This window comes from Rhinoraja longicauda, chromosome 20 (genome assembly GCF_053455715.1).
Source record: "Rhinoraja longicauda isolate Sanriku21f chromosome 20, sRhiLon1.1, whole genome shotgun sequence".
Classification (NCBI taxonomy): Eukaryota; Metazoa; Chordata; class Chondrichthyes; order Rajiformes; family Arhynchobatidae; genus Rhinoraja; species Rhinoraja longicauda.
Genome location: NC_135972.1, coordinates 7,494,205 through 7,506,648, shown reverse-complemented (window position 1 = coordinate 7,506,648; position 12,444 = coordinate 7,494,205). Strand labels below are relative to the sequence as shown.

General features: G+C 47.7%; 1 protein-coding gene across 1 annotated transcript in view; it reads left to right on the top strand.

Moving 5' to 3' along the window:
* The window catches only part of LOC144603537 (proline-rich protein 5-like), a 76,749-nt gene that overhangs the window by 48,487 nt on the left and 15,818 nt on the right, over nt 1–12,444 (top strand). The window contains 1 exon segment of the mRNA XM_078416890.1: nt 1,729–1,869. Within this exon segment, the coding sequence (XP_078273016.1) occupies nt 1,729–1,869 (141 nt within the window).

Genomic DNA, 12,444 nt, shown 5'->3' with positions numbered 1-12,444 from the left:
ATTCAATCATGGCTGATCTATCTCTCCCTCCTAACCCCATTCTCCTGCCTTCTCCCCAGAACCCCTGACACCGTACTAATCAGGAATCTATCTATCTCCGCCTTAAAAATATCTATTGACTTGGCCTCCACAGTCCTTGACTTGGCAATGAATTCCACAGATTCACCACCCTCTGACTAAAGAAATCCCTCCTCGTCTCCTTTCTAAAGAAACGTCCTTTTGTTGAATTTTAATGAATTCCGCAGATTCGCCACCCTGCTGTCTGTACAGAGTTTGTACGTCCTCCGCGTGACCTGCGTGGGTTTTCTCCGGGGGCTCTGGTTTCCTCCCACACTCCAAAAACGTGCAGGTTTGTAGGTTAATCGGCATGGTAAAAATTGTAAATTGGCCCCTGTCCGTAGGATAGTGTTAGTGTGCGGGGATCACTGGTCGTCGCGGAGTCGGTGGGCCGAAGGGCACTGTTTCCACGCTGTATCTCTGACTCAACTGGCGGGGTAGACTCGATGGGCTGAATGGCGTTTCCTTGCTGTATCTCTAAACTAAACTAATCTCTGCAAAGGATTTATAGCAAATGGACTTCTCTGATGCGTTTATTATTCCTGGTGTTGTGTTCTCCTTCAATAACCAGTTAAAGGAGATGAATCTCTCTCTCCAGTCTGTGTTGTTTTGATACATTAACTGTACTTCAGGCTGGGATTTCACCTTGCCACAAAGTCATCTTGATCAGATGTGAGAGTATGCATCGGTTCCAGCAGTAGATGCCTCCCAATGGTTCCTTCCATGAACCAGTTGTAGACATGCCTTGACCTTTATTTCGTGGATCCTGCGAATTCTGGAATTTAGCCACTGTTAAATGTGGGATACTCAGTTTGTAGGTCAACATTTTTTCTGCGCAGGATTTTGCTTGGCTGTCATGTCTGCTGGGTTTTGATGTGGAGTTTACAGCTAAATACCTCGGTACCTCCGATGTCCTTGTCTCTCTGGTGTTCAGCATTACAGACCCGCCACCGATTTCCTGGCACCCTTGGTTCCAGAGCCTGGCCACATCGTCGGCTTTGTCGGGACAACAGAGGTCACGGAGGGGAGAGGAGAGGAGGGGTGGGGGTGGAGGGGCGTAGCCAAGATACCGGCCCACAAAACCAGCCCTGGAAGTCGGCTAAGGGAACGGATCCGCCCTCTCCGGCCGGGCCAGAGTTTCAGAGTCCCGGCCGCAGGTGGCAGATTCGACCCGCTGATCGGCACGGAAGTCCCGATGAGGTCGAGATCGGCCGCCTCACCCAGCCTAGGTGCTGCATTTTCAGGGAGACTTCTGGGGTGGGGGGGGTGGGATTTCAAGTGCACTCTCGGAATTTTGTCCGGATTTAAGGAGGTGCCAGACCGCCAGTTGCTGGACAATTGGTGGTGGACCTGCAGTTGTTAGGATTGCCGATATTTTGAGCATGATTCATCCTGTGTACGTCACATCTACATTTGATACTGTGGCCTATTGAGGAAGTTTTTTAAATTCACCAGCAGTGCCTACATCTCCCCTCTACATACATCTTGGACAAAGGGAGGTGCTGTGAGGTTTTCAAATCACATTTCACTGTGAGAATCTGGAATAAATGATAACTGCACAGAATGTGGAATAAATGCGCACTGTAGTTCAACAAGGCTTTTACTCTTGTATTTGAATACAGAGTTCTTCCAGCTGAAAGATTTTTTTTCCCCTTTCTTTGTAATTCACAGGGCAAGGAGCCCACTGTCCGGCAGATAGCTCTGCTACATTTCAGGAACGTGATAACGCTGAACGTGAAACTGGAAGATGCTCTCACGCGCCCACGCGCGAGGGTCCCGCCTTCAATCGTTCAGATGCTGCTTATATTACAGGTATGCTGCAACCTTGTGACTTAACGAGACATTACAACAACTCTCGCCAACACCTACTGATGCGCCGTAGAAAGCACTTTATCGGGAAGCATCTCAGCACGGTTTGGGAACAGCTCCATCCAACACCGCAGGAAATTGCAGCCAATTGTGGACGCAGCCCAGACCATCACACTAACCAACCTCCCTTCCATTGACTCCATTTACACCTCACGCTGCCTCGGCGAGGCCAGCAGCATAATCAAGGACCAGTCACACCCCGGCCACTCCCTCTTCTCCCCTCTCCCATCGGGCAAAAGATATAGAAGTGTGAAAACGCACAGCTCCAGATTCAGGGACAGTTTCTTCCCAGCTGTTATCCAGCAATTGAACAATCCTACCACAACCAGAGAGCAGTGCTGAACTACTATCTACCTCATCGGGGACCCTCGGACTATCTTTGATCGGACTTTACTGACTTTACCTTGTACTAAACGTTATTCCCTTATGTATCTATACACTGCAAATGGCTCGATTGAAATCATGCGTTGACTTTCCACTGACAGGATAGCACGCAACAAAAGCTTTTCACTGCACCTCGGTACACGTGACAATAAACTAAACAAAACCAAACATTAAAGGGGAATGGACTTTAACCCGATCCCAGTACCTTTGGTGCTTTATTGTCACATGTGCACAGTGAGCGGCCTGGATAGAGTGGGTGTGGAGAGGATGTTTCCACTAGTGGGACAGTCTAGGACTAGAGGCCACAGCCTCAGAATAAAAGGACGTACCTTTTAGAAAGAAGATGAGGAGGAATTTCTTTCATCAGAGGGTGGTGAATCTGTGGAATTCATTGCCACAGTCGGCTGTGGAGGCCAAGTCAGTGGAAATTTTTAAGGCGGATATTGCCAGATTCTTGATTAGTGCGGGTGTCAGGGGTTACGGGGAGAAGGCAGGAGAATGGGGTTAGGATGGAGAGATCGATCAGTTATGATTGAATGGCGGAGTGGATTTGATGGGCCAAATGGCTTAATTCTGCTCCTAGAGCTTAAGAACAGTGACATTATTTTCTTACAAACAGTCCAGTAGAGTATTGCCATGCCATCCCCAATTGGCAATTGTAGGGAAGTAGTCTTATCGAGCCCGCGTGCAAGAGGTGCCATATTTTGACGCCGTTTTCCAAAGTCCAGACCATGCTCTGGTAGTCATGAGCGGTGCCTGTTTCAGGCGAGCCCCAGGCTACTGCGGGGCCTCCAGCCGTCGGCTTCCCGAGGACCTGCGGATCAACCAGTGAACCCACGTCCCTCTCCTTGCCCGTCGACCATTGTACCCCTACAGCCGACTTCAAGGGCGCGTTAGGCCAGAGCCCGACTTCCTCTCCTCTCCTCTCTGCACATTAACTTGTGGTTCAGGTAGTCTTGCGCAATCTCTCTCTTTAAACTACGGATGTGGTGAAAGAACGAGGCCTGATGTAGTCAGTGTACAGAATGCTTAGTTTAGAGATGCAGTGCGGGAACAGAACCCTTCCACCCACCCCGACCAACGATCCCCGCACACTAACACTATCCGACGCGCACTAGGGACAATTTCCATTTATACAGAAGCCAATTAACCTACAAACCCGTACGTCTTTGGACTGTGGGAGGAAACCAGAGATCCCGGAGAAAACCCACGCCGGTCACGGGGAGAACGTACAAACTCCGTACAGACAGCACCCGTAGCCAGGATCGAACCTGAGTCCCTGGCGCTGTGAGGCAGCAACTCTACCGCTGCGCCACCGTGCCACCTTTTTGAGCCTATCTAAAAACGAAGCAGCATTACATTTGTAAAACATTATATATAATTTAAACAAGCTTCCGAGTAAACACCCTCGGCAATTTTTTTTGTGATTTTTAATGCTCAATTGCAAATTTCTGAAGCTGTGAAGTAACCTGATTATATCTAATCTAATTAGTGTTATATCTGATGGATCGGATTGGTGACAAAACCTGTTGAAACATAGTTTGAGTGTGGTGATGAATGGTGCTTAGAACACTTTTCTATAACATCCTAATAATTCCTGTTCTGCAAATTAATTAAACTGGAAGAACAAAATGCGCCAGTCCAGTCACCCCACTGAGATTTGTCACAACCATATTTACTGCGGTAATCAAAATGGCAACCAAGTGATGGTGGTCAAGTGGAATGTATACTGATGAACCACGAGCTGTGTGCACACTGGGCGTTCCCTCTCTCATTGTTCGGTTAGAATAAAAAAATACTCAGGATAATAGAAATCTGAATGAGAGGGTGGTTGAGCTGCTGCCTCGCAGCGCCCGAGACCCGGGTTCGATCCCGACCACGGCTGTTTGTCCGTACGGAGTTTGTACCTTCTCCCCCGTGACTTTTCTCCGAGATCTTCGGTTCCATCCACGCTCCAAAGACGTACGGGTTCTGCAGGTTAATTGGCTTGCTATGAATATTTGGTCAATAACTATAGACCCAGATTATTGCAGCACATAATTCAATACCTGATTGATTGGTTTAAAAAAAAAGGTGCATCAATACTTTTTCAAAGGAAACCAATTACAAATCTGGAGCTAATTGCAGGTATGAGGAAGCAAACGCCAGTTAACCCAGGCTTGTACATATTGGCCCCAGTGTGTGTAATAAGTGTTAGTGTGCGGGGATCGCTGGTCGGCGCGGACTCGATGGGCCGAAGGACCTGTTTCCGCGTTGTATCTCTAAACTAAACCAAAAGATGGTGCTGGAAACACTCGGGTATAGCGAGCTCGTGTTTTGCCACTTCAGCCTCTCAGTCCTGTTCATTTTTTTCCTATTAGTTGGTCCGATTATTTTTTTTCTTCTCTCACCTTAAACCTCTGTCCACCGGTTCTTGATTCCCCCACCCTGGGTAAAAGATTCTGTGCATTCACCAGTTTTACCGAAGCCAACTAACCTAGAAACCTGCACGTCTTGGGAATGCGGGAGGAAACCGGAGCACCCGGAGAAAACCCGCGTGGTCACGGGGAGAACGTACAAACTCCGCACAGACAGCACCCGCGGTCAGGATCGACCCCGGGTCTCTGGCGCCGTGAGGCGGCAAATCTACCGCTGCGCCACCGCGCTGCCTTGGAACATTAAAGCCTGGGTTTCTGCAAGGTGGACACTCAAGACTGGCCCTTTGTCTTGAAAGTAAAGCCCTGCTGTTGAAATACTGGAGTTTGGGGGAAAAGTTGATAAAATTAGCAATCTTGGCCTTGGGTTCAGCAGTCACAGATTGAACAGCTGCAGATGACTGTTCGAGCCTCCGGGCATGTATAAATATATCAGCACACAAAACAGTGCTTTCACTTCCTTTACCACCAGCCGAGACTCCTGACTTCTGCTCTCTAGACTCCCAAGTTTATTCAGTCCATTTTTATGAAGTGCCGTTAATGTCATAAATATTTCGAGGGAAAGTGAGTTGTTGAATTTTTAGTTTAGTTTAGTTTAGAGATACAGCTCGGAAACAGGCCCTTTGGCGCACCGAGCCCCCTGCCGACCAGCGATCCCCACACACTAACACTACCCTACACACACTAGGGACAATTTTACATTTATAAAAAAAACAAATCAACCTACAAACCTGTACGTCTTTGGAATGTGGCAGGAATCCGAAGATCTCGTGAAAACCCACGGGGAGAACGTACAAACTCCGTACAGACAGCACCCGTGATTAGGAGTACAGTGTGCAGTTTTGGTCTCCAAATTTGAGGAAGGATATTCTTGTTATTGAGGGCGTGCAGCGTAGGTTTACTAGGTTAATTCCCGGAATGCCGGGACTGTCATATGTTGAAAGACTGGAGCGACTAGGCATGTATACACTGGAATTTAGAAGGATGAGAGGAGATCTTATCGAAACGTATAAGATTATTAAGAGGTTGTACATGTTAGAGGCAGGAAACATGTTCCCAATGTTGGGGGAGTCCAGAACAAGGGGCCACAGTTTAAGAATAAGGGGTAGGCCATTTAGAACTGAGATGAGGAAAAACTTTTTCAGTCAGAGAGTTGTGAATCTGTGGAATTCTCTGCCACAGAAGGCAGCGGAGGCTAATTCTCTGAATGCATTCAAGAGAGAGTTGGATAGAGCTCTTAAGGATAGCGGAGTCAGGGGGTATGGGGAGAAGGCAGGAACGGGGTACTGATTGAGAATGATCAGCCATGATCACATTGAATGGCGGTGCTGGCTCGAAGGGCCGAATGGCCTCCTCCTGCACCTATTGTCTATTGAACCCGGGTTTCCGGAGCTGCAAGCGCTGTAAGGCAGCAACTCTACCGCTGCACCGTAAATGTGCGGGGATCGCTGGTCGGCACGGACTAGGTGGGCCGAAGGGCCTGTTTCCGCTCTATCTCTTTAAACTAAAGTTCCGAGAGAGGATTGCATGTGAAAATTGTATCAATTAATTGCTTTGGACATTGGTTCCTGAAGTGATTGCAGCAAATACACAGCTCATTGATGTGCTGGGCCCTGCTGAGTGGGCAGTTTGTTTTCAAAGGAAAGTGTGTTAACTTGAAAATCAATCATGTATAATGCAAAGGGCTCTGCATTAAACACTGAACGTGGATGATTTATTTAGTATGGGGGATGGGTCTGTGGTTGCAGCAGGCATGAGGGAAGAATGTTCAGTTCCCTGCTGCTCAGTATTGCGGTTTAAAGTCCTTCCATCCCGCCTTGAACTTCTGGCGAAAGGCACCCTTAGTTTTGTTCAATAACTCCAGCATTTTGTGTCTTTATCTGCAGTTCCTTTTGTCTCCATTATCGTTCCTTTGTTCACTTGGCCCCTCGCACATACTCTATTTAGTTTAGAGACACGGGCTGGAAACAGGCCCTTCGGCCCACCGACTCTGTGCCGATCAGCGACCAATCCACACACAAACACCACCCTACACACACACTAGGGACATTTATACATTTATACCAAGCCAATTAACCTGCAAACCTGTACGTCTTTGGAGTGTGGGAGGAAAGCGAAGATCTCGGAGAAAGCCCACGCAGGTCACGGGGCGAACGTACAAACTCCGCACATACAAACACCCGTAGTCAGGATCGAACCTGGGTCTCTGGCGCTGTAAGGCAGTAGCTCTACCGCTGCCGGCACGAGTTAATTGCAAGGGACCAGGCTTGAGACCCATCCCATTCAGAAGACGTGGTGGTGGTAGCGAGTAAGAATGATCGTGATATATAAACACAGGATGGGGCCTTGCTTTGCCCCTGCTCTGCTTCTCCACACTGGAATGCAGCCAAAGTTATTCACTCTCTGCAAGCCAGAGAGGTTGAAGTGAATTTAGTTTAAAAAAAGATCTAAAATCATGCAAGGATTTTGTGGAAGGGTCGGGGTGAGAATCTGACCCTTCAGAGGAATTTGTTTTTAATTAATTGGGAATCTGTTTTAACTGCAGAAGTTAGACACAAAATGCTGGAGTAACTCAGCGGGACAGGCAGCGCCTCTGGAGAGAAGGAATGGGTGACGTTTCGGGTCGAGATCCTTCTACAGAACTTAACTACAGAGGTTGTGGTTTTGCATCTAGAGAGCTTCTCCAACTTGCTGTGTCCTTGCATTCTCTTTTAGTTTAGTTTGGTTCAGAGACACAGCGCAGAATCAAGCTTTTCGGCCCACTGCGTCCAAGCCGACCAGCGATCCCAAACACACTAGGGACAATTTACAATTATACCAAGCCAACTAACCTACAAACCTGTACGTCTTTGGAGTGTGGGAGGAAACCTGAGATCCTGGAGAAACCCCGCGCAGGTCACGGGGAGAACGTACAGGCAGCACCCGTAGTCGGGATGGAACCCGGGTCTCTGGCGCTGTGAGGCAGCAGCTCTACCACTGTGCGCCATTTTTGCATTAATATTTCTGAAGTTACACAAAAACTCTGTAAAATAATTTCATGAAGATATTGCAAGTTGCTCCACTTCCCCCCCATTTGGCTCCGATTTCCTCTCTTTGACCACAAATAAAACACACCAAGTTATTCAGTTCATGACTCTGCCCCATGCGAGGCTTAAAATGGCTGTGGTTGCCTTCGTGACATTTGCTGCACATTACATTAACTTCTGTGTAGATCACGCCCTCTTTTCCTGTCCAGTTCCATGATCTATAAAGTTCTGTTTGTAACTTTGAACGAGTGTGTGCCATCTGCATGTCTTTCCACCCACATTCCAAAGACTTGCAAGCATTTGTAGGTTAATTGGCTTTTGTATATTGTCGTAAGTTTTAGATTTAGAGATACAGCGCAGAAACAGGCCCTACGGCCCACCGGGCCCGCGCCGCCCAGCGATCCCCGCACATTAACACCATCCTACACCCACTAGGGACAATTTTTACATTTGCCAAGCCAATTAACCTACAAACCTGTACGTCTTTGGAGTGTGGGAGGAAACGGAAGATCTCGGCGAAAACCCACGCAGGTCAGGGGGAGAACGTACAAACTCCGTACAGACGGCGCCCGTAGTCGGGATCGAACCTGAGTCTCCGGCGCTGCATTCGCTGTTAGGCAGCAACTCTACCGCTGCGCCACCGTGCCGTTCATAAGTCATAGGAGCAGAATTAGTTTGTACTTTCTCTCTGTGACCGCGTGGGTTTTCCCCGGGTGCTCCGGTTTCCTCCCACAACCCAAAGACGTCCAGGTTAATTGGCTTCGGTAAAGATTGTAAATTGTCCCAAGTGTGTAGGATAGTGCTAGTGTACAAGGGGGGTCGCTGGTCGGTGCGGACTCGGTGGGCCGAAGTGGCTGTTTCCGCACTGTATGTCTAAACGACACCAAAGTCATTGAAACCTGGTGAAACATCAGTTCTTTTTCAGTCCTTCCTGGTGTTGTTATTTGTGTGCGAATGATCCTTAGGACATCGAGATCTGTGTTTCTCTGGCTGGTACCAGCAGTTCTAAACAGAAGCAAAGGTATTCGGCAGTTTAAAACAACAGGAAGTCCAGGACTCACGGCATGTTCTGTCAAACAAGGAGGTCATTCTTGCCGAGGTCTCACCGGGCCAATCGTCCTTCAAGCCCAGGGCCGAGTCTGACCTAACCCTGGATCCAGGTCACATGGATTTTAGTGGAGAGTGAAGGGCTTCAGACAGGGAGGGAAAGTGACCTCAATTTTCTGTCGTATGTTGAAAGACTGGAGAGACTGGGCTTGTATACACTGGAATTTAGAAGGATGAGAGGGGATCTTATCGAAACGTATATGATTATTAAGGGGTTGGACACGTTCGAGGCAGGAAACATGTTCCCAATGTTGGGGGAGTCCAGAACAAGGGGCCACAGTTTAAGAATAAGGGGTAGGCCATTTAGAACGGAGATGAGGAAAAACTTTTTCAGTCAGAGAGTTGTAAATCTGTGGAATTCTCTGCCTCAGAAGGCAGTGGAGGCCAAGTCTCTGAATGCATTCAAGAGAGAGCTAGATAGAGCTCTTAAGGATAGCGAAGTCAGGGGGTATGGGGAGAAGGCAGGAACGGGGAACTGATTGAGAATGATCAACCATGATCACATTGAATGGTGGTGCTGGCTCGAAGGGCCGAATGGCCTACTCCTGCGCCTATTGTCTATTGTCTATTTTTTTTTTAAACGTCAGTTGAACAAAGCAATAACAAATTTAAAATACAATTTCTCTAATGATGTTGACTCTTTAGAATTTTTCAGTCCTCCACTGTCAAACTCAGTCCAAATGCAAATTGGAGGAACACCTCATATTGCACTTGGGCAGCTTACACCCCAGTGATGTAAATATTGGTTTATTTAACTTCAAGTAACCCTTGCATTCTCTCTCTCTTTCTATGTCTCTCTCCGTTCCTCCCCCACCTGAGTCATAGTATTGGTTTCACTGTCGCCCTGCTGAGTTTCACTGTTGGTATCCACTCGTTATCACCGTCCCCACAGCCAACAATGGACCATTGTGAGCTCCACCTTTCCTTGATCATTGTTGCTGACTTTGATCTGTCATTTTGCATATCTTACATTTATTTGCTCTTTGTCCATATCCCTCGGCTCCCTCTTCCCTGACTTTCACCTTGAAGAAGGGTCTTGACCTGAAACGTCACCCATTTCTTTTCTCGAGAGATGCTGCCTGCCCCGCTGAGTTACCCCGGCTTTTTGTGTCTATCTTTGACTCTTTTGGACACTGTTGAAAAATGACAGGAATTTTCATTCATTGTTTATTTTCCATTTGCCCACCCCATCCAATTTTATAAACGTAATTGATTGTACTTTTAAATCACAATTCAAAATTCTGTTAATATCTTTAACAGACATAAAGTATTCTAATAAAGCAGGATGCTGCCAGGCCCACTGAGTTACTCCAGCGCTTTGCAACTCTTTATGTAAACCAACATCTGCAGTTCCTTATTTATACAAGGACTGGTTGACCAAAAACAGATGCTAAGTGCTGGAGTAACTCAGCAGATCCAGCAGCATCTCCGGAGAGCATGGCTAGGTGACATTTCGGGTCATAAGTTCATAAGAGATAGGAGTAGTATTAGGCCATTCGGCCAATCAAGTTTTCTCCGCCATTCAATCATGGCTGATCTATCTCTCCCTCCTAACCCCACTCTCCTGCCTTGTCCCCATAACCTCTGACACCCGTACTAATCAAAAATCTATCAATCTCTGCCTTAAAAATATCCACTGACTTGGCCTCCACAGCCTTCTGCGGCAAAGAATTCCACAGATTCACCACCCTCTGACTAAACCCTCCAGACTGAAGGGACCCCACCCTAAAGAGTCTGACAGAGGGGTCCCAACCCAGAACGTTGCCTGTCCATGTGCTCCAGAGATGATGCCTGACCCAGTGAGTTACTCCAGCACTTTGTGTCTTTATCTGCAGTTCCTTGTCTCACCATTATCTTTCCTTTGTTCGCTTGCTCCCGCACCTATACTCTAGTTAATCGTCACATTGAGTTGACATGGCATACAATGAGTGCTTGACAGCACTGGGCCTGTACTGGCTGGAGTTGAGAAGGTTGAGGGGGGACCTCATTGAAACTTACAGAATAATGAAAGGCATAGATAGAGTGGATGTGGAGAGGATGTTCCCACTGGTGGGAGAGTCTATGACCAGAGGTCACAGCCTCAGAATTAAAGGGCGCTCTTTTAGAAAGGAGGTGAGGAGGAACTTCTTTAGTCAGAGGGTGGTTCATCTGTGGAACTCATTGCCACAGAGGGCTGTGGAGGCCAAGTCAGTTGGTATTTTTAAGGCTGAGATAGACAAATTCAGGATTAGAGCGGGTGTCAAGGCTTATGGGGAGAAGGCAGGAAAATAGGATTAGGAGGCAGAGATCAGCCATGATTGAATGGCGGAGTGGACTCGATGGGCCGAATGGCCTAATTCTACTCCTGGGAACTTGTGATCATAATGGTGGTAGCGTGTAAGAATGATCGTGCTATATGGGCACAGCATGTGGCCTTGCTTTGCCCCTGCTCTGCTTTTCCACACTGGGATGCAGCCAAGGTAATTCTCTCTCTGCACGCCTGAACAAGTCCTGCTTCTGCCTGGCAGCACATTTACTTCAGTGTAATATTGCATGTGGCCAAGTACAGTAATGTAACCCTCTAAAATGCCTGCCATTGTTTTGATGGGAGATCGATTGAGTTTAGTTTATTGTCACGTGTACCGAGGAACAGTGAAAAGTCTTTGCTGCGCGCCAACCAGTCAGCGGAAAGACAACACATTTTTTTTAGATTTAGATTTAGAGATACAGCGCGGAAACAGGCCCTTCGGCCCACCGGGTCCGCACCGCCCAGCGATCCCCGTACATTAACACTATCCTACACCCACTAGGGACAATTTTTTACATTTGCCCAGCCAATTAACCTACATCCCTGTGCGTCTTCGGAGTGAAGCCTGTAAAGTCCGTTCACAGATCGTCTGAAGGTCACCATTAGAGAGACTCCATCTACACCTCACGCTGCCTCGGCAAGGCCAGCAGCATAATCAAGGACCAGTCGCACCCTGGCCACTCCCTCTTCTCCCCTCTCCCATCAGGCAAAAGGTACAGAAGTGTGAAAACGCACAGCTCCAGATTCAGGGACAGATTCTTCCCAGCTGTTATCAGGCAACTGAACCATCCTACCACAACCAGAGAGCAGTGCTGAACTACTATCTACCTCATTGGTGACCCTCGGACTATCCTTGATCGGTCTTTACTGGCTTTACCTTGCACTAAACATTATTCCCTTATGTATCTGTACACTGTAAATGGCTCGATTGTAATCATGTATAGTTATTCTGGAGTCATGTCTATGGCACAGCGCTATTGCTGCCAGCACACTTTTGGGATTTGGGAAGAGGGAGAGGGAACCCATGCACTCAATAGACAATAGGTGCAGGAGGAGGCCATTCGGTCCTTCGAGCCTGTACGCACCGCCATTCAATGTGATCATGGCTGATCATTCTCAATCAGCACCCCGTTCCTGCCCTCTCCCCATACCCCATGACTCCACTATCATTAGGAGCTCTATCTAACTCTCTCTTGAAAGCATCCAGAGAATTGGCCTCCACTGCCTTCTGAGGCAGAGAATTCCACAGATTTACAACTCTCTGAGTGAAAAAGTTTTTCCTCATCTCCGTTCTAAATGG